General features: G+C 37.4%; 1 protein-coding gene across 2 annotated transcripts in view; it reads right to left on the bottom strand.

Annotated features, from left to right (window-relative positions):
* The window catches only part of LOC123541434 (uncharacterized), a 28,293-nt gene extending 21,900 nt beyond the window's left edge, over nt 1-6,393 (bottom strand). For both annotated transcript variants that reach the window (XM_045326903.2, XM_045326902.2), the window contains exon 1: nt 6,274-6,393. In XM_045326903.2, coding sequence (XP_045182838.1) covers nt 6,274-6,388 — 115 coding nt within the window. In that variant the 5' untranslated portion in view covers nt 6,389-6,393. The remainder of the gene's footprint in view (nt 1-6,273) is intronic.
* Nucleotides 6,394-24,129: the final 17,736 nt, after the last annotated feature.

Here is a 24,129-nt window from a genome sequence, read left to right as displayed (position 1 = left end):
AAGATTCATGATCACCATTTGCAATACATGTATTCACAACAAGAGCTGTCAGTGGACAGCGTGCTCGACTATTCTCAGTGCTTGATAGTATAATATAAACTATGAGTAAAACCTGAACACTACAATAAGCATATTCTAAGTCGAAAAGGGGCCATAATTCAGTCAAAATGCTTGACAGAGTTGCCTCCTCCTTTTTACAGACTAGGGTCATGATGGTAAACAAGTATGCAAAATATGAAAGCAATGTCTCAATGGACTTTGAAAATATTTGTGGTGGTACACAAACTTTAACATTTATTCTAAGTCGCAAAGGGGCCATAACTCAGTCAAAATGCTTGATAGAGTTGCCGCCTCCTTTTTACAGACTGGGGTCATGATGGTAAACAAGTATGCAAAATATGAAAGCAATATCTCAATGGACTTTGAAAATATTTGGGGTGGTATGCAAACTTTAACATTTGTGTGACGCTCACGCTAACTCTCACGCCGGGGTGAGTAGGAAAGCTCCCCTATTCTTCGAATAGTCGAGCTAAAAATGGGTCTATGTGGTTGGATCTTGGTAGCAAATTGGAATAAAATTGTGCGAGAAGTTTTCTTCGGATAGGCTGCTTCCAGTAGCCGACAGGTATAGGAGAGATCATGTTTGTATACAGATCTGTTGTATTTTCTATTTTTAGAACTGATTTATAAGACAGCGATCAGGTGGGCAGAGTGACTGTTGCCGAATGTCCATGTTTTTTGTAAACAGTGATGTTCTTCTAGTGGCCTAAACTTTCTTAAAACATAAATCATATCAATATTTTTTTTTTTATCAATGCAATAGTTAAATATAAAACATGTGATTTATTAATTACTTTTAACTACTATTTCGAAATAAAATGGATGAATTATGAACACTTAACTCAAAGTTTTTCTAAAAGTTTTGAACATCACTACACTGCTATCAAATTTATATGTCATTTAAAACGGTTATTCATTTAAACAAGAGCACCGCCTTGCGGGTGCTGATGCTCATCTGATTTTTTTTTGTGTAAGAGAAATATTGTCCAACCCATGATTTTATAAGTCTAAAAAGGGCCATCATTCTTGCAAAAAGCAGGATAGAGTTATGTTTCTTGATGTTCAGTGTCCACTTATGATGGTGAAAAACTGTTGCAAGTTTTAAAGCAATAGCTTTGATAGTTTATGAGAAAAGTTGACTTAAACATAATACTCAACCAAGAAAATGATTTTCTAAGTCCAAAAGGGGCAATAATTATTGCAAAAAGCAGGATGGAGTTATGTTACTTGCTGTACAGGGTCAGCTTATGATGGTCAACAAGTGTTGCAAGTTTTAAAGCAATAGCTTTGATAGTTTAGGATAAAAGCTGACCTAAACATAAAACTTAACCAAGAAAACTGATTTTCTAAGTCCAAAAGGGGCAATAAATCTTGCAAAAAGCAAGATGAAGTTATGTTTCTTGATGTACAGGGTCTGCTTATGATGGTGAACAAGTATTCCAAGTTTCAAAGCAATAGCTTTGATAGTTTAGGAGAAAAGTTGACCTAAACATAAAACTTAACCAAGAAATCTGATATTTTCTAAGTAAAAAGGGGCCATAAATCTTGCAAAAAGCAAGATGGAGTTATGTTTCTTCCTATACAGGGTCAGCTTATGATGGTGAACAAGTATTCCAAGTTTCAAAGCAATAGCTTTGATAGTTTAGGAGAAAAGCTGACCTAAACATAAAACTTAACCAGGCAACGCCGACGCTGACAACCGCTCAAGTGATGACAATAACTCATCATTTTTTTTCAAAAAATCAGATGAGCTAAAAAGATATTTGAACACAAAAATATGAAAATTGTATGTATTTCAAAACTTTTTGAATTTTTAGAATCCATAAATGAAAGAAACAGTTATTAAGAAGTAAAATTCCTATCCCATACACAAACAATGTAAAAACATTTGTTTTGCCCACCACCAGATAAACATGTTAATGCGTGACATCACGACTATCTCTCCTACTGAAGACCCATGTTTTACCTTTATATTGGTTGGTCATTGCATATTATCGCTTAATTTTAGAAAAGGGGTCTCCGTCAATGTTATGTTCATTTCAATAAGAAGGATGCTATCTGCTCGATTGACAGAAACAATGAGGATGGTATCATGGTACATTGTCATAGGTATCTCCTTTTCTACACAATGCCTTCCAAAAAACGCTATAATTTTACTTTGCTTCTAATTTTTGTGGAACAAAAGCAATGGCTAACACACAGAATGCTTGCTTTTCTTTTTCTTAACAACAATTTCCTAATTTAATCCTAAATAATACCATTATTCATGAAAATAGATAGGATTGCCTTAAAATATCTTCATTTTCGCAACAAATCATATTTTTTCCACAATTATTCGTACAATATGTAAAGAGGGAAAGAGGGCATGGCAGTATAGATAGATAGATAGACAGATAGATAGATATAAATAGAAATTTGACATAGTCGAACTAATCTGATATGTACAGTTTTATATTGTGACGGCTGCAAAAGTCAGAAATTAAAAAGCAGCTACTCAGCGACAGTAAGCCTGTCTAAAATTTGAAATGGATACAGTCACACTGGCCATAGTTTTCGCAGAAGCGGTGGTTCCAACGCCGCGGCTGTGTAGGACTTGTCGCAGAAGCGGTGGAGACTGACTACATTTATGCAATTATCGGTACGTTTTCTAATGACCTTTTCATGTTTGACTGAAAACAACCAGTGAGACAGGAGCCCACATGTGTACTCTTCCAACCAGAAACACTTGTTCAGTGTAATTCTTTGTCATTATTGTAAACACTTCTGTACAGTTTGATGAGGAACTGCCGTTTTTGTAGAATTCCCATTAAAAATGGTAAAATCTTGTACAAAACAACCCCTGAGCACATTTGCAGCAAATCTTAAGTTTGGCCTTGTCAAGAAAGAAACATTTCTTTGTAATAGGTGAATATTCATTACAGGCATATGAAAAAATCAACCAAAAACTAGAAATTGCTTTTGTAAAAAAGCACATGTCACCCCCAATGCAAAGTCCTTTAGGCAAGAAGTCAATAGGGGTCAGGAGCAAAAGTCAAAGAGACACTGATGGTTGGCTGCAATAGGGATCATCTACTTGGCATGTCCAGTCATCCCGCTAAATTTCAACACGCTTGGCCTAGTGGTTCTCAAGTCACATTTCAGGCTCCTGTGATCTTGACCTTTGATCAAGTGACCTCAAAATAAATAGGGGTCATTTACTCTGCATGTCCAATCATCCTAAGTTTCAACATTCTAGGTCAAGTGGTTCTCAAGTTATTTTCCAGAAATGATTTTACATTACCAGGCCCCTGTGACCTTGACCTTTAATACTGACCCCAAAATCAATAGGGGTCATCTACTCTGCATGTTCAATCATTCTTTGAAGTTTCAACATTCTGGGTCAAGTGGTTCTCAAGTTATTGATCGGAAATTGTTTTCCATGTTCAGGCTCCTGTGACCTTGACCTTTAACAGAGTGACCCCAAAATCGATAGGGGTCATCTACTCTGCATGTTCAATCATCCTATGAAGTTTCAACATTCTGGATAAGTGGTTCTCAAGTTATTGATCGGAAATGGCTATCAATGTTCAGGCCCCTGTGACCTTGACCTTTAACGGAGTGACCCCAAGAACAATAGGGGTCCTTTATTCTGCATGAACAATCATCCTATGAAGTTTCAACATTCTGGGTCGAGTGGTTCTCAAGTTACTGACCGGAAATGGTTTCTTAATGTTCAGGCCCCTGTGACCTTGACCTTTAACAGAGTGACTCTAAAATCAATAGGGGTCATCTACTTTGCATGTACAATCATCCTACGAAGTTTCAACTTTCTGGGTCAAGCGGTTCTCAAGTTATTGATCGGAAATGGTTTTCAATGTTCAGGCTCCTGTGACCTTGACCTTTAACGGAGTAACCCCAAAAACAATAGGGGTCATCTACTCTACATGACCAATCATCCTATGAAGTTTCAACATTTTGGGTCAAGTGGTTCTCAAGTTATTGATTGGAAATTGTTTTCAATGTTTGGACCCCTGTGACCTTAACCTTTAATGGAGTGACCCCAAAAACAACAGCGGTCATCTACTCTTCATGATCAATCATCCTATTAAGTTTCAACATTCTGGGTCAAGTGGTTCTCAAGTTATTGATCGGAAATGGTTTTCAATGTTCAGGCCCCTGTGACCTTGACCTTTGACAGAGTGACCCCAAAATCAATAGGGGTCATCTACTCTTCATGAACAATCATCCTATTAAGTTTCAACATTCTGGGTCAAGTGGTTCTCTAGTTATTGACCGGAAATGATTTTCAATGTTCAGGCCCCTGTGACCTTGACCTTTGACAAAGTGACCCCAAAAACAATAGGGGTCGTCTACTCCAGCAGCCCTACAACCCTATAAAATTTAATGGTTCTAGGTCAAATGGTTCTCCAGTTATTGCTCGGAAATGAAGTGTGACGGACGGACGGACAGGGCAAAAACAACATGTCTCGGGGAGACAAAATTATTCCAATGCAGTGTGCGGTGGGTACAAGTACAACACATTATGGTGGATCTTGTTTCTTTAATGTTCGTTATGAACTCTCAAGATGTCTACTTAAGTAAACAGCATTTTCCTGAGATTTTGATTGGAGTAGGTCTATGAAAGCACTCTGACATCAGACAGCATCAGAAACTAAATGTTTATAGTAATAATATACTATTGATTTGCACTTCTGTTCTGTTGAATTTGAGGTCCAAGTGTTCCTGAGTTATCATCCAGAAATCGTTTAATGTTCAAGGTCACTGTGACCTTGACCTTCAACTTACAGATCTCAAAATCAATAGGGGTCATCTGCAGGTGATGACCAACCTTCCTATAAACTTTCATGATCCTAGGCCTAACAGTTCTTTAGTCATCATCTGGAAACTGATTGTTCTACATACAGACTGACCGACACACAGACCGACCGACATCTGCAAAACAATATACCCCTCCTTCTTCGAAGGGGGACATAATAAAATGATATTGTTGAAGAAGAGGTAAATAAGCCTACTTGTAAAAAGACTTAACTCCAGTAACACAGGTGCTCAATGGCATTTTATGAAAGTATGCTACGTATTAGTAATTGTATTGTACTTTAGTCAAGTTGGTTTATCATACAATGCAGAAGTAGCATATGGTCAAATCAGAAAATTAATATTGTCACTTGATATTATGCATTTACGGATGTGAATCAATTGTCATATTTATTCTAAACATTCAATTTCTGTTGCTATCTAATGTCAAAGTGATTTCATGTTCCTACCCAATCATAATTCTGGGAAAATGTTGTTAACTCTGATTTAAAGTCAATAGCGAAATTAAAGAAACAAGATCCACCTTAATGCGTTGTAACTGTACCCAATGCACACTGCATTGGAATGATTTTTGGTCAGTCATTTTGTATGCTTGCAATGAAAAATCATCCATTACGGAGAAAAAGTTTTTGCTTGACAGTGTCAGACTTACATTTTGCTGCGAACATGCTCAGGGGTTGTTTTGTACAAGATTTTACCATTTTTAATGGGAATTATACAAGAACGGCAGTCCCTCGTCAAACTGTTCAGAAGTAGTTTTGGGGAGGCTGTGATTTTGGTACATTGCATTCCCTGTTTGATATTTGTCTTTGTTCTTTTTTACATTAATGACAAAGAATTGCACTAAACAAGTGTTTGTGGCTGGAAGAATACACATGTGGGCCCCTGTCTCACTGGTTGTTTTCAGTCAAACGTGAAACACTAGTCAGAAAAAGTACTGATGAGAGTGTAAATATAGTCAGTCAGCCATATTTCTCCACTGTTTCTGCGACGAATCCTCCACCGCCGCGGTGTTAGAACCACCGCTTCTGCGAAAACTATGGCCAGTGTGATTGTTGAGGTATGATCTTACACATTCAATACTAATACTTTTCAAATCTTCAGTAAAATACGTAATAAATATATATGGTTTAGTTGTGATTATCTGGTACACGTACATGTATATAAATCACAGACACAGGAGTACAGTATCACTCACAGGAGTAGGTAGCCGAATACCCAGTGCGGGTTCGAGTCCGCCAGCACAATTTTCTTAACTTGAGCCAAACATGCATGAACATTCAAATATTTCCAAACAGTCAGTAAACATATCTTTAACTCTATAACTGAATTCATAAGAAGAAGAAAGCCACCAAGATTGACTGAAAATGAAATATTGAAAATCGAAATTGTACTTACAAGTCCCACCCTCGCCCTGCGACTGGCCAAGCCGCAGGGCAAAAGACCTCAACCTCTGGAACAGGGAAGAACAAAAACGGTGAACAGAAATCCAGCAACTGCTAAGAAAAGCCATCTTGATAACTTTGTTAGTCAATGTGTAATACTTGGCAAGCGCTATATTTCTGAAGGTCAAAATTTGAATTTCCGTATATATAGTAGGTCAAATCAAGCGGACGATTTCATTGGGTAATGGACAGTAGTTGCAATAAGGGTTTAATTACATTTGTTTGCAGTTTGCAGATCATTTTTCAATAATTGCATATCACTGTATTGATCGAATCCTTAACAATGTTGCATTTTTTCCTTCTTATTTTGATTTCTTGTCGATGTTTACGTTTCATTTCATTTTTTTTTCATATTTCAAATCTGCCCTCTACCCTTTCTTTCATAAATGGTATCTTCCAATCGCTCGTGCGTCAACGGAAAATAATGGTTAGTAACATCGGGTATTTCCGTGCCGAAAAATAGAAAGGGGTCCGGATGTCCTCCCGCGGTAAAAATTATGAAGTTCTACAGGACTAATGGTGCGCTTTAAAGCAAAGCGATGAATGTCAATCCGCCTGTCAAGACGAAAAAAAAAAAAAAACCTCATTGCGGTTAAACACATAAGCATATAAGCATTATGTTACTAACCGTTATTTTCCGTTGAATTGAATCTTAATAGGGGCCGCCCAACCCAACCTAGACGCCCTATAAAACTCTACAGGAAGGCTAATTGGGAAGGGCTAATATCTGACATGAAGGCTTTTGGTGAATATGATTTTTTGTTTTTAAAATATTTTAAAAATTCCAAATCAAGAAAAAAAAAAGAAAAGTATTAAAAAAAGCAAATTCTCATGTGTTTCCATAACATAAAGTCACAAGTTGTCAGTAATTAAGTTTTAAAGCCGTAAGAAATGTAGCATTTATTTAAAAATATCCAAAAAAAATATCTTTTTTGTTGTTGTTGTTGTTGTTGTTGTTGTCGAACGATCTGGAGACATGCCGCTTTAAATAGTTTAAATATGAAGCAGATTCATCTATTTTACACAAAGCATGCAGCGGTTTTAACATACCAACATACCCTAGAATCTTTTCAAACTACAGGAATTAAGAATATATACTGTATTCACAAAATGTACATGTTTGTCCATGTATAGTATGGGCATGTACCGAGTAAAAACAACTTCAAGATAGGTCAAAATAGTGAAATGAATCAGTTCGAACATAACCAGTCGCCTTTTGGTATTTTCGCACAATGCAGCTGCTCTAGGTACACACTGTTGGCTTCAGTTGGTTGCACGTTCGTGTAGAGTAAGCCTATGTCTTTCCTTGTAACAAACTTTGTAAAAAACTCAAGACTTAAACATAGTAAAAATAATGACATTTTAAACACTACAATGTCATCTTATATGCCGCTCCAGGGCCACCCAGTGGCTGTCCAGTGTTTTCTGCCTTGGTCTTTTGTGATCTTTTTATAGATACAAAACTACACCACTTGAACGAGATGGAGACTTCTCCTGACCTAAACGCTATCTTTCGTTTGATTTTGAAAATGACAAAAGAATGATCATTTTCTATCTTTGGAATAAATTTGTTCGTCTTTCAGTTTCAATGATGTTGATTCCTTAAGCTAATTTGAGTCTCTCAAACTTTCGAACGAGAGATAGAGTTTAGATTGAACGAATGCCCTCCAAATCCAGGTCTTTGGCCTGCTGAAAGGGCGATAAAACCTCAGCAAGATCTCATGACATATGCGCAGCTGTGTGTGTTTGGCGGGGATTCAGCAAGAGTAGGGGGACGGGCATTAGAGACGGTCAGTGAGGATGTTTCACTGGAATAACAATATAACACACTGCACATACTGTAATACTTATTGTTTTTAAACAATGGAAGAAGATATTTTTCAAGCTCAGCATTATTATCTAAATATAAAAGCGTCGTATATCATTATTTATAACAAATATCTCAGATTCACATGACAAGAATAAAATTCTTACCTTTACACTGTCATTCATTTTGAGAGCACATGTAACAAGAAACAGAGATTTCCCGTGATACCCGTGATACCCATGCAAAAGAGGTTGGGAAAGGGGAAATAAGCAAGTTTGCTGCATTTTATTTCAGATTTAATTATCTCCCATTTCACCAGTACAAACCACCACCGTTGCTACATATAATAAGGGTTCAGTGGGCCTGCAGTTACTATCTGCAGTTTTCTTTCTGTTCTAGCTCGCTGGAAATGTTCTGTATGGCTACACTCGCTGTAGACAGTGGTTGGAACGTATCATTTAGACGGCGTGAATATAACATGTCATCTGGACGGCAGGGATAGCAGGCGTGTCAGTTGCACATCGGGGATAGAAGGCGTGTCAGTTGCACATCGGGGTCAGCAGGCGTGTCAGTTGGACGGCGGGATATAACATGCCAGCTGCAGGTGTGTCAGTTGCACATCGGGAATAGAAGGCGTGCCAGCTGGACGGCGGAGATAGTGTACGTGATAGAACTCGTATCACCTGGTGGGGGAGATAGAACGTGTGACAGCAAGAAGGCGGGGATAGAACGCGTGACAGCTAGGTGGGGCTAGAACGCGTGACAGCTAGAATGCGGTGATAGAACGCGTGACAGCTAGAAGGCGGTGATAGAAGGCATGATAACTGAACGACGGGGATAGAACGTGTGTCAGCTGGATGGCGGGGATAGAATGCGTGACAGCTGAACGCATGACAGCTGAACGGCGGAACATGTGACAGCTGTATGGTGGAGACTGAAAGCGTGACAGCTGAACAGCAGGAACAGAACGTGTGACTTTGTTTTTTGTTTGTTTTGTTTTGGGTTTAACGCCGTTTTTCAACAGTATTTCAGTCATGTAACGGCGGACATTTAACCTAACCAGTATTCCTGGATTCTGTACCAATACAAACCTGTTCTCCACAAGTAACTACCAACTTTCCAACATGAATTATCAGAGGTGGAGGACGAAAGATTTCAGATACAATGTCTTTCATCAAATCGTCACGGAGAACATACGCCCCGCCAGCGGATCGAACTCGAGACCCCGCGATCCGTAGACTAACGCCCTCCCTACTGGAAGACGGGGATAGGACTCGTGTTTGCTGGAAGTCGGCCTGACGACAGAGATAGAATGTGTGACAACTGGACGGCGGGGATAGAACGCATGTCAACTGGACAAAAGAGATAGAACGTGCGTCAGCTGGACGGCGGGGAGAGAACACGTGTTAGGTAGAGTAGAGCAATGGTATACGTAGATACACAAAACGCACAATCCAGCATTTTCCAACGGACTATTTTGAAATTTTAATGTTGATGTTATTTCTGACAGCTGTTCCTTTTTTTTATTCAGTTCTCTATTATTCTCCATTTTGCTGCTGTATGTCTTCAAATTTTATCACTGAGTTACGTCGTACAGTACAACCTCTCCAGAACAGCCCTCTCTTAAGCAAAAGCCTCTCTATAAGAACATCATCAAAATTTGCCTAAACAAAAATATACTATTAAATTCACCTCTCCAGAACAACAACCTCTACATTACAGTCAATATTTTTATCTCCCAAAGGGTGTTGCTCTACAGATGTTGCACTGTATTTTCAACAGAGCGCAAAAGGAAGTACTTAATTAATACATTTTCAGCAACCTTTCATATTTAACTAAAATACAGCAAAGGAAACTCTCCAGGTACATATAATTTGTCAAGTTTATTTCGACGTCACAAGCGATTAAGGAGGTAGGTTACCTTGTTTCAAGGGTAAATTCAAATTAGTTGAACCGCAGAATTTTTTTGTATTTCGTGTTATATGAAGTTTTAACTGCTACAATCTCAATTTCGTTTGTCTTTGTTTCTTCAAGTTCAGTTTTTATCCAGGTTTAAAGAACATGACCCTCCAAAGGTATTTCATATTGAAAGAAGAAGGAAAATACGGATATTTAACACTTTTCAGTGTATTTTAGTTTCATTGATATCCGTAGAAGTCTGCATAATTGATACTTTTACTACTATGCGCGTTAGCTTTCTAATATAAGCTTAAAATGTATATGTCGCGGGGCTCGTGTTTCCATGGTAACGCATTTTCTCTCATTTTTAAACAACTATGTATAAAAATAGGGGGTTTCGACGGCTTCAGTGCCATTCTGTTAATGACCAACATGGAATATTTGGGTAATATTATTAGCAAAATACCAAGCACTTTACATGGTACCCTATTTTTCTTAAAGTTTAAAGTAACCATGGCAACAGAGATGTTTAAAATAGCTTTTATCTTGCTTTTTGTCGTAATTTCTTATAAAAAATATTGAATTAGATTATCTTTCTAGTTGATGTAGCTTTAAAACATATTATTTCTAACGTAAGTTATATTTTCGTGTTATTTGCATTTATTCAAACAAATTTCACAGCTTAGAATACTAACAGCAGTACCCCTTGCCTGGCATTTTTCATGGAAAATCGTTCAGCATGCTGCTATTATTCTCATGGATATTTTTGAAATGAAAATAAAAAGCCGAAGTTGTGTTTCTTAAACAGACCAGTGTCAACGCTATTGAATTTCACATTTAGATACATAGGTCACGGGCTTCGTTTCCATGGTAACATCAATTCAATTCAAGAAACCACAATTTTCTACTGAAATTTGAACAATTTTAGATCTTAGTTTTAGTATATAAGTAACAAATTATCAACGGAACCTGAAAAATAGGTATTACAAATCAAACTGCTATGTTTTTTATTTGAAAATGGCCGTAACAAGTAACCTTTCACCCAGCTATATTCCAAAAAACATTGGTTACCATCATCCATTTTCTTACATTCCGCACAACATTTTAATATCACTACATAAAAGGAGCAAAATATTGATTATTATTCAGAGCAAAAGACTCGTAAAAAGTATTTCAGCAAATAATGGTTATTTGAAAATAGTTAAAATAAAGAAAATGCACAGAATTACGTACTTTCAAGATAAAAGCTATTAATTTTGCGCGGTAACTGACACGTAACGTCATGTCGTCAATGACGTCATTTTAAGGGAACATTGTTTTGAAGCGTTTCTGTGGCAATTTATTCATTATTTCTGCATTATTACATCATAAAGCATCAGATCGAAGACAGGTTCATGATTTGTTTTCAGAAGAATGAATATACAAACACATTTAGTTTGTCGTAAACGTCGTCGTAAATCGTCACGTTAGCTTCCGGTTAGACATGCGCACATACAAATATGAAGGTAACCTACCTCCTTAAGGTAGTTCTGCACGTTTGAAAAACCGGAAGTGATGGCGTAACGTCATTTATCCGGTAAACGTAGAATAAAGCCTGGATTCGGCGTACGGAAATGAAAATCAATTTATGAATTAATCGAAACCTGTCAGTAAATTTGTTATAATGGCACTGTTGCTATATTTCTAAAGTCAAAATATGATATTAAAACATATGGCACGTTAAAAAAATCAAAATAATTTCCTAAAATTAACGTGAAATGCCCAGTTCCCTTTAATCATGGTAAAATATCTCAAAAGTAAGCACACGGACCTATACATTTTATTTCACCAAATTATAGGCCATGTGTTTATTTACAATTGTGAGAAGTTTCATCAAAATCTACATTGTAGAAAAAATTCTATTCGCGAAAATGTTATGAAAGTTATGATTTTCCCATAGACTCCCATTATGAAATATTGCGTGAGGTCCAAATTTTTCAAACCAGCCTAGCAAATAATCAAGCACACGACCCTATCTTTTTTATTTGCTGAATTTTCTAGGTATACTTTGAAGTTTTGAAAAATTGGAGTTTAATCAAATTCTACATTGTAGAAAAAATTTTGATCCAAACGTGCAGAACTACCTTAAGCTACGAACTCAAAACGCGTAAAACTGAGGCCGAGTTTCACCAGAAATTCGTGTAAAAGTCCTATATTAAAGAAAGTGCCAGATAGTATTTTAATAGATTTGAAAGTTCTTACCGCTGTGTGTGTGTTAAGTATTGTTATAAATTTGATTAATTTTGTTGCAAAATCAGATACAATGAATATTTCACATGCGATACATGATCGCTTCGTTCTAAACTTTTTAATCAAAGTGTATTTTCTCCATCGTCTGTTTGCTGGCATTAAGTGAATATTCTTAATCTATATGTTAGTTGTAATATTGTTTGACTTCATCTTCATTTGGCTTTTGTATACATTGGCGATGCTACAGGAATTATACTGTTGCAAAATGTGTTTGAGGTATTTTCATAAAAGCGCAATGACTGAAGTAGAATTGTTCGACGCCAAAATGTCGAAACAGCAAAAGCTACAGCCAAAAGCACATGCTTTATAAGGGAGATAATTCTTGAGACCTTGTTAGTGTTTTTTAAGACATATAATGTAAGGGAGGCAAATCTCATAACTTGTTCACAATATTTAGATCAGCTGCCCCTAATTACTAGAGAATGGAAAAATAAAAAAGTACAAGATCAGAAAGAGCATACTACATTAGGAAAATAGCAGTGCAGTTGGCGGGTGAAGTTTTGACCTATAATAAACAGCAGGGTGGTATAATTACAACTTTGGTGAAAATGCCTAGAGCTCTTTAAAGTATTCTATTTTTAGTTACACTGATCTCTAAAAGGGCCGGGTGAAGTTTGATGAATATCTGACAAGTGGTTAATGAGAAAAGTTGTATAAACGTATTTCTATTTATATCTCTATTGACCCCAAATTGGAGCCCTAACTCCTCCGTATAATTTAAATGAAATTGGGAAAAGGAACGATGCTACAAACTAAGTTTTTGAAGATATATTAAACGGTTTTTAATACGCTCTACTGTAAATAATAGAAATTTTCAATATAACTATTCAATTTGAAATTCCTCTGATGTTACCTAATGCCTTAATTGTGGTATCCAGTATGGTGTGCAAACGAAACGAACACAGTATGGTGTGCAAACGAAACGAACACAGTATGGTGTGTAAACGAAACGACTTCTTATAACCAGATCATCATTTTCGTGAAATCGTACATTCTGTTAAATGTTTCTGTCCAACCTGATAAACAATCAAAATATGAAGTTAACATGGCTTCTGGTTTCAAAGCCAAACTTCGTGTATTAAGTTTGAAACATGTCCAGTCTGTTGAATCCGTCACACTTCATGTTCAATGAATGACTGTATAACCACTCGACCTAAAACAATAAAAATTCCTAGGGTGATAGGGTTTACAGAGTATATCACCCCTATTATTTTTCTTGTCATTTTATCAAAGGTCTGGGTCACAGGGGTCTGAATATGGAAAACCGTATACTCGAGAACCACTTTACCTAGAATGTTGAAACTTCATAGGATGATTGGACGCGCAGAGCAGATGACCCATATTGATTTGAGGTCACTCCATCAAAGTCAATGTCACAAGTGCTTGAAGATGGAAAAATGTTTCCGATCAACTATTTGACAACCATTTGATCAAGGACTTTCATACTTCATAGGATGATAGAAGGGTGAATGTAGAAAAGTGTATTAAAATAATTGTCTGACATCTTTCTTTCAAGTCAGTGTAATTCAACAGTAGTTTAACTTCTTAAATCGAATGTTTACTTGTTGTTTTTTTAAAATCTAAAATTGGTGTTTTAGTGTTTTCATATGTTGCAAGAGATGTTGCTACTAAAGTTCAAATGCATTCCCCACACACTCACCTGAAATGATTTTTTAAAATTATTTTCAGCGTTCTTGGATTCTGTACCAGTACAAAACTGACCTCCGCAAGTAACTGCCAACTTTTCCATATGAACAAGTGGTGAAAGACGAATGATTTTAGACACAAATCTATCAAATCGTCACGGAGAACATACGCCCCACCCGTGGATTGAATTCACTACCCCGCGATCTGTAGATCAACAATCTTCATATGAAGCTATTCGGGTGGGCTTTGGAGGCAACCGTATATTATGGAATGTTGTGCTCCATACCCCTTCACATGATATGTATCATTTGTGTACTTTGGTTGGAATCATTTTAATTGTTATCATTCAAAGCCAAAAGTATGTCACCCTTACCAGGAAGGTCTAATACGTATCAGTTTTTCCAGTCCTTACGAAGCACAAAAACATTTTTATTGTGAATGTTGACAATGTGTTCTGTTTTCTTGTATAAGAAGTTTTATTTGTTCCTTTTAGAGAAGAAACGCCCAGGCAGCTGAGACTAAAGTCTAGGGGGCTCCGTCGCCGGGTGTTTAAGGTTGCTGACTTCAAATCACATGCCCCTCATCGATGTGCGTTCCAGCCTCACCTGGAGCGTTGAATTCTTCATGCGATGAAGCTATCCAGCTGGCTAATGGGATGTCAGTGGTTCTACCCAGGTGCCTGTTCGTGATGAAATAATGCACAGAGCGGCACCTGGGGTCGTCCTCCACTATCAACGTTGGAAAGTCGCCATGTGACCTATAACTGTGTCAGTGCGACGTTAAACCTAACAACAAGAAGACCATGATGGTCCTGAATCGCTCACCTCTTCCCACATGACCCAGTTTTGAGTATGACATCGTTTTTTCTATTATATGACATAGTGACCTAGTTTTTGAGCTCATGTGACCCAGTTTTGAACTTGACCTAGATATTATCAAGATAAAAAATCTGACCAATTTTCATGAAGATCCATTGAAAAATATGGTCTCTAGAGATGTCACAAGGTTTTTCTATTATTTGACCTATTGACCTAGTCTTTGAAGGTACGTGACCCTGTTTTGAACTTTACCTAGATATCATCAAGGTGAACATTCTCACTAATTTTCATGAAGATGTCATGAAAAATATGGCCTCTAGAGAGGTCAAAAGGTTTTTCTATTTTTATACCTACTGGCCTAGTTTTTGACCGCACCTAACCCAGTTTCGAAACTACCTAGATATCATCAAAGTGAACATTCAGATCAATTTTCATGAAGATCCATTGAAAAATATGGCCTCTAGAGAGGTCAAAAGATTTTAATTATTTTAGACCTACTGACCTAGTTTTTGACCGCAGTTGACCCAGTTTCAAATTTGACCTAGATATCATCAAGATGAACATTCAGACCAACTTTCATACAGATCCCATGAAAAGTATGGCCTCTAGAGAGGTCACAAGGTTTTCTTATTATTTGACCTACTGACCTACTTTTTGAAGGCACGTGACCCAGTTTCAAACTTGACCTAGATATCATCAAGGTAAACATTCTGACCAACTTTCATGAAGATCCATTCAAGGGTATGGCCTCTAGAGAGGTCACAAGGTTTTTCTATTTCAAGACCTACCGACCTAGTTTTTGATTGCAGTTGACCCAGTTTCAAACTTGACCTATATATCATCAAGATAAACATTCAGACCAACTTTCATACAGATCCCATGAAAAATATGGCCTCTAGAGAGGTCACAAGGTTTTTCTATTATTTGACCTACTGACCTAGTTTTTGATGATACGTGACCCACTTTCGAACTTGACCTAGATATCATCAAGATGAACACTCAGACCAACTTTCATACAGATCCCATGAAAAATATGGCCTCTAGAGAGGTCACAAGGTTTTTCTATTATTTGACCTACTGACCTAGTTTTTGAAGGCACGTAACCCACTTTCGAACTTGATCTAGATATCATCAAGGTAAACATTCTGACCAATTTTCATGAAGATCTCATGAAATATATGGCCTCTAGAGAGGTCACAAGGTTTTTCTATTTTTAGACCTACTGACCTAGTTTTTGACCGCATGTGACCCAGTTTCAAACTTGACCTAGATATCATCAAGATAAACATTCAGACCAACTTTCATACAGATCCCATGAAAAATATGGCCTTTAGAGAGGTCACAAGGTTTTTCTATTATTTGACCTACTGACCTAGTTTTTGATGGCACGTAACCCAGTTTCAAACTTGACCTAGATATCATCAAGATGAACGTTCCGACCAATTTTCATGAAGATCTTGTGAAATATATGGCCTCTAGAGAGGTCACAAGGTTTTTCTATTTTTAGACCTACTGACCTAGTTTTTGAAGGCACGTGACCCAGTTTCAAACTTGACCTAAATATCATCAAGGTGAACATTCTGACCAATTTTCATGAAGATCTTGTGAAATATATGGCCTCTAGAGAGGTCACAAGGTTTTTCTATTTTTAGACCTACTGACCTAGTTTTTGAGGGCACGTGACCCAGTTTCGAACTTGAACTGATATCATCAAGATGAACATTCTGACCAACTTTCATAAAGATCCCACAAAAAATGTGACCTCTAGAGTGGTCACAAGCAAAAGTTTAAGGACGGACGGACGACATACGCTGCGTGATCACAAAAGCTCACCTTGTCACTATGTGACAGGTGAGCTAAAAACGAGCTCGTTCAACACGAAATGCCGCCCCCCACCCCTTGATGCATTCAGTAATTGCACCAGGAACAGAAATTATATGTACAAGAAAGTTCTACTGTTCTGGATCAATGTGACCTTGACCTTTCACCTATTAATCTCAAAATCAGTAGGGTCATTTGCTGGTCACGATCAGCCTCCCTATCAAGTTTCGTGATTCTAGGCCCAAGTGTTCTTAGTTATCATCCGGAAACGGTTTAACTGCTTTGGGTTACTGAGACCTTGACCTTTGACCTACTGACCTCAAAATCAATCGGGGTTATCTCTGGATATGACCAACCTCCCTATCAACTCATTATCCTAGGCCCAAGCTTTCTCGAGTTATCATCCGGAAACCATTTCACTGTTCTGGGTCACTGTGACCTTGACCTTTGACCTATTGACCTCAAAATCTTTGCTATTCAAGACCAATATCCTTATCAAGTTTCATGATCCTAGGCCCAAGCATTTTTGAATTATCATCCAGAAACTGTTTCACTTTCCTGGGTCACTGTGACCTTAACCTTTGATCTACTGACCTCAAAATCAATAAGGGTCATCTGCCGGTCATGACTAACCTCCCTTTCTAGTTTCATGCTCCTAGGCCCAAGCGTTCTTGAGTTATCTTCCGGAAACGGCTTGGTCTACATACTGACAGACCGACCGACATCTGCAAAACAATATACACCTCCTTCTTCGAAGGGGGCATAACAAATAAATGAGACTGAAGTCGTCTAGTATCCCATCAAGTCTACAACGTCCTCTTGCCAATCTCTGAAAAAGAAAACATGCCAAAGTTCCAGAACAGAACTGTCCTGTTTTTGCTATTCTTTCAGAAGGTAAACATGCCAAAAGTGGCCATAAAAACAATAAAACAAGGCAACTGTGTTTTAGACATCATTTATTGAAAAACAACAAACTAGTGCAGACTGTGAAATGTGCATTCCCAATTTAGACATACATTAAAATGAACATAAACAAGAGGGCCATAATGGCCCTATATCGCTCACCTGTTATCATTGCACTTAAGGACAAGAAGGTCAAAAAATCATAATCAAGATCAATCAGAAGAATCATGAGAAAATATAGTTGAAATTTTCTTAAAGGTACAGATATGTCAATATACACCTATAAATTGGAGGCACCATCCATGTTGTACCACAGAAAAGTGGTCTCGGCTTTTCCCTACTGCCAATAATAAAAAGTTACTAAATAAGCTATTTATAGTAACATAAAAGGAAAGTAATGAAAAAAAAATTGTAAGTGAACAAAAGAAGGATCTGCGAATAAAAAAAACAAGTGCACTGCAATGCAACGCAAATGCAGAGCAATACACATACAAAACAAAGTCATATATGACCCCTAAGTGTGACCTTGACCTTGAAGATCCGAAACATTCACTCTGCACATCGTTTCGATGAGGCGAACATTTGTGTCGGGTTTCTTTGAAATCCTTCAAGGGGTTCAAGAGTTACAGAGCGGAAGGGAAATTGCTAACCAACAGACAGACAGACAGACAGACACTGAGGCAATAACATAATACGTCCCTTAGGGCATCGAGATCTTGAGGTGATCCAAGCTGTGTGCAAGTTTGATTAAAATCAAAGTTGTGTGTAAGTTTGGTAAATGTCAAATCATAAATGAAGCTGCTTTTGTGCAGACAAGGTCAAAATAGCTAATTTTGGCCCTTTCAGGGGCCATAACTCTGAAACCCATTAAGGGATCTGGCCGGTTCAAGGAAGAAACTGAGATCTTATGCTGACATAAGTTTTGTGCAAGATTGATTAAATTCAAATCATAAACTAGAAATTGCTTTTGTGAAAAAGCCCATGTCCCCCCTCCCCACCATCCCCAATGCAAAGTCCTATAGGCAAGAAGTCAATAGGGGTCAGTAGCGAAAGTTAAAGAGAAATTGATGGTTGGCTGCAATACGGATCATCTACTTGGCATGTCCAGTCATCCCACTAAGTTTCAACACTCTTGGCCTAGTGGTTCTCAAGTCACTGTTCAGGCTCCTAAGACCCTGACCTTTGATCAAGTGACCCCAAAATAAATAGGGATCATCTATTCTGCATGTTCAATCATCCTATTAAGTTTCAACATTCTAGGTCAAATGGTTCTCAAATTATTTTCCGGAAATGATTTTACATGACCAGGCCCCTGTGACCTTGACCTTTAATAGACTGACCCAAAAATCAAAAGGGGTATTTTTTCTCTGCATGTTCAATCCTCCTATGAAGTTTCAACATTAAGGGTCAAGTGGTTCTCAAGTTATTGATCGGAAATGGTTTTCCATGTTCAGGCTCCTGTGACCTTGACCTTTAACAGAGTGACCCCAAAATCGATAGGGTCATCTACTCTGCATGTTCAATCATCCTATGAAGTTTCAACATTCTGGGTCAAGAGGTTCTCAAGTTATTGATCGCAAATGGTTATCAATGTTCAGGCCCCTGTGACCTTGACCTTTAATGGAGTAACCATAAAAACAAATAGGGGTCATTTACTCTGTAGGAACAATCATCCTATTAAGTTTCAACATTCTGGGTCAAGAGGTTCTCAAGTTATTGATTGGAAACGGTTTTCGATGTTCAGGCCCCTGTGACCTTGACCTTTAACACAGTGACCCCAAAATCGATAGGGGTCATGTACTCTGCACGACCAATCATCCTATTAAGTTTCAACATTCTGGGTCAAGTGGTTCTCAAGTTACTGACCAGAAATGGTTTTCGATGTTCAGGCCCCTGTGACCTTGACCTTTAACAGAGTGACCCCAAAATCGATAGGGGTCATCTACTCTGCATGATCAATCATCCTATGAAGTTTCAACATTCTGGGTCAAGAGGTTCTCAAGTTATTGATTGGAAACGGTTTTCGATGTTCAGCCCTGTGACCTGACCTTAACAGAGTGACCCCAAAATCGATAGGTCATCTACTCTGCATGACAATCACTTTAAGTTCAACATTCGGGCAAGGTCTCAAGTTACTGATAAGGTTTTCGATGTTCAGCCTGTGACCTTACCTTAACAGAGTGACCAAATCGATAGGGGTCATCTACTCTGCATGATCAATCATCCTATGAAGTTTCAACATTCTGGGTCAAGAAGTTCTCAAGTTATTGATTGGAAATGGTTATCAATGTTCAGGCCCCTGTGACCTTGACCTTTAATGGAGTGACCGCAAAAACAAATAGGGGCCATTTACTTTGCAGGCACAATCATCCTATGAAGTTACAACATTCTGGGTCAAGAGGTTCTCAAGTTATTGATTGGAAACGGTTTTCGATGTTCAGACCCCTGTGACCTTGACCTTTAACAGAGTGACCCCAAAAACAAATAGGGGTCATTCACTCTGCAGACACAATCCTATGAAGTTTCAACATTCTGGGTCAAGTGGTTCTCAAGTTATTGATTGGAAACGGTTTTCGATGTTCAGGCCCCTGTGACCTTGACCTTTAACAGAGTGACCCCAAAATCGATAGGGGTCATCTACTCTGCATGACCAGTCATCCTATGAAGTTTCAACATTCTGGGTCAAGTCGTTCTGAAGTCATTGATCGGAAATGGTTTTCCATGTTCAGGCACCTGTGACCTTGACCTTCGACGAGTGACCCCACAAACAATAGGGGTCATCTCCTCCATAAGCCCTACCAACCTATGAAGTTTGAAGGTTCTAGGTCAAATGGTTCTCCAGTTATTGTTCGGAAATGAAGTGTGACATACGGACAGACGGACGGACAGACAGGGCAAAAACAATATTATTATTATTATTATTATTATACCAGATTTTATAATAAAGCTGCTATTGTGCAGTTAAGGTCAAAATAGCTAATTCTGACCCTTTCAGGGGCCATAACTCTGAAACCTATAATGGGATCTGGCCAGTTCAAGAAAGGAACCAAGATCTTATAGTGATACAAGTGTTAGAAAACCTCTATATGGCTGAAAGGACCAATATAGAAAATTTTGCCACTTTCAGGAGCAGTAACTCTAGAACCCATGATGAAATCTAGCAAGTTTTCGAAAGGAACTGAGATCTTATTTGGACTTAAATTGTGGTTAAAATCAAATATAAAATATCACTTCTATCATGTTCACAAGGTAAAAATTACCAAATTTTGACTCTTTCAGGGGTCTATCAGGGGCCGTAACTCCAGAACCTATGATCGGATCTGACAGATTCAGCATGGAATCCAAGATTTATTGTTGTTGAAGATATTTTGCAAGTTTGTATCAAATCAAACCATAAACGAAGTCTCTACATGGCTGCAAAAACCAAAAGAGCAAAGTTTGGCCCTTGAAGGGGCCATAACTCTGCAACCCATGATGGGATCTGGCCAGTTTTCGAAAGGAACAGAGATAGTATGCAAATACAAGTTGTGTGCAAGTCTGATTATAGTCGATAGCACAATTTTGTCTCCATCATGTTCACAAGCCAAAAATAAGCAAATTTTGGGCCTATAAGAGGCCATAAATCTGCAATCCATGATGGGATCTGGCCAGTTTTCGAAAAAAACAGAGATAGTATGCCAATACAAGTTGTGTGCAAGTTTGATTCTAGTTGATTGTAAAATGTGGTCTCTATCATGTTCACAAGTCAAATTGCAATGTTTGGCCCTTTAAGGGGCCATTATTCTGCAACCCATAATGCAATCTGGCCAGTTTTCAAAAGGAACCGAGATGTTATGCTGATACAAGTTGTGTAGTTTGATTAAAGTTGATTACAAAATGTGGTGTCTTATCATGTTCACATGCCATAAATTGCAAATTTGGGCCCTTAACTCTGGAACCCATGATGGATTTGGCCAGGTTTCGAAAGGAACCAAGATATTATGCTCATACAAGTTTGTGTGAAAATTTGATAAAAAGCAAATACAAAATGTGATTTCTATCATGTTCACAAGGAAATTGTGGACGGACCGAGGACAGATGAAGGGCGATCACAAAAGCTAACCCTGTCACTATGTGACAGGTGAGCTAATAAAATTAGTCATGTTTAAACAAATTTCTATAAATATATATTCGATTTACATGAAACTTCATTAAAAAATAAATGTATTAATATTTAAAAAGAAAACGGGTATGGTAGATCAATAGTTGACATCCTTCACAACAAAGAACAAACAGAATATCGTTTATCAACTGTAAATTATTTCTATTCTATGTTCAATGTAATATAAATGTTTATCACATGTTTGCTGTCACGGGAGTGTAATAAGCCATTACATAAAATGATAATACACTAGTGAAATAAAGCTTTGACGTCAACATCATTTCAAGTATAGGAGACGTTGGTCAAATTGATTTGTTTTAATAGCTAAAGAAAGAAGAATTTTTGATGTTTAAGCAGGAAAAACTAACATGTGATAAAAAGAACAATACATTTGTGACTTTCCACATTGAATTGATTAAACTCGTTGAATAAAATTGATAAAATGCTCAGCAGAGCCTCACATTTTATTATTTTATTCAACAAGTTTAATAAATTCAATATGAACAGACACTCATGTAATATCCTCTATAAAACATGTGAAACTAGAATGTATCTGTGACACAGGTGTGCCCCCAAATGGTACATTTGTCATAAATAAGGGGCCATAATTTAAATGTTTGCAGTCTGGGGTATAGCCTCAACAAATATTTTATGAAAAGGATTCTTTAAATTCTAGGCCATATACTTTTTAATAAGGCCGCCCTAAACAAAAGTCCCCCACCTGTTTTGGCGAAATTCAACAAGAACCGAAAAAAACACCACATTAATCACTAAAGAAGAATACCAAGTAAGCAAGACACACTTATTAAACAGTACTCAAACCCAAAACTTTAATAGAATTAACATCAAATATAACATTTGAGCTAGGCACACGCCAAGTTAGTGATTAAAATGTGGCAAATTTATTTTTTTTTATACTTTATTTTGCCGGCCATAACACTGTAAAATGACGATGGGGATGCACCATCAAAAAATAAGAAGTCACAGTTTTATATCATGTAAGTTATTCTGCGAGGTTTCACAACACATCCTATAATTTAAGACACTTTTGAGCTAGTGGCGTCACAAGGAAACATTTCATTTTTGACTATTTTCAGGCATAACATCTAAAATTAGGCAAAAAATTGAAAAATAAGGGTGCTCAAGATACGTATCATTTTAAGCTCATGCAAGTCACAACAAAATCCAATTTATTCAAATATTTCTGTAGCACAGATTCTCAAAACCAAGGTGAGAACAATGAAAAGTAGCAATTTTGAATTTATCTTTAGGGCCATAACTAGGTGAAAATATTGGGGGTTGGAGCCAGCAAAAAATAGATGTGCAAAGTTTATATCATGATAAAACTATGTCAAGTTTCAAATTTATATTAAATACTTTTTGAGCTAGGTGCTGTCACAAGGTGAAAATGTGAATTTTTGACTATTTCAGGGGCCATAACTCTGAAAAAAGGGGGGCAGAGCCAGGTAAAAAATAGGAGGTGTGCAAGTTCATATCATGATTAAGACTCATGCAAGGTTTCATCAATTTATATCTAGCACTTTTTTAGCAAGGCGCGTCATGAACTTTGGACGGACGGAAGGACAAGACTAAATCTTAGTATATGCCCCCACCACTCATGGGGTTGGTGGGGGGGGGGGGGGGGGCATAACAAACCGTAGAATTAAATATCTTGACTAAATTTATTGGCTTATTTTAATAGATTTTATCTAGAACAAACATTTCCAAACATAGAAATTACAGATAGTTATTATCAGCTTATTAACTATTGCTATTGAGTCTATTAAGTGAACATTAAGCCCCATTTTAATACATATCACTGACTTCTAAGGCATATCATTTGTTATTGAAAAACAATGACATTACGCTCACACAGATATTTCACTTGATGTCACCATAAGAACTATGACATTATGCTCACACAGATATTTCACTTGATGTCACATAAGAACTATGACATTATGCTCACACAGATATTTCCCTTGATGTCACAGAAGAATTATGACATTGTGCTCACACAGACATTTCACTTGATGTCACATAAGAACTATGACATTGTGCTCACACAGGCATTTCACTTGATGTCACATAAGAACTATGACATTGTGCTCACACAGGCATTTCACTTGATGTCACATAAGAACTATGACATTGTGCTCACACAGGCATTTCACTTGATGTCACATAAGAACTATGACATTGTGCTCACACAGGAATTTCACATGATGTCACTAAAGAACTATGACATTGTGCTCACACAGGCATTTCAGTTGATATCACATAAGGACTATGACATTGTGCTCACACAGGCATTTCACTTGATGTCACATAAGAACTATGACATTGTGCTCACACAGACATTTCACTTGATGTCACATAAGAACTATGACATTATGCTCACACAGACATTTCACTAAGTCTTGGTGTCTCATAAGAATTATTACATTATGTTCACACAGGCATTTCATTTGTTGTCACATCAGA

Source organism: Mercenaria mercenaria, chromosome 16 (assembly GCF_021730395.1).
Source record: "Mercenaria mercenaria strain notata chromosome 16, MADL_Memer_1, whole genome shotgun sequence".
NCBI classification, from domain to species: Eukaryota; Metazoa; Mollusca; class Bivalvia; order Venerida; family Veneridae; genus Mercenaria; species Mercenaria mercenaria.
Note: the sequence above shows the minus strand (reverse complement) of the source record. Positions and strands in the feature narration are given on the sequence as shown.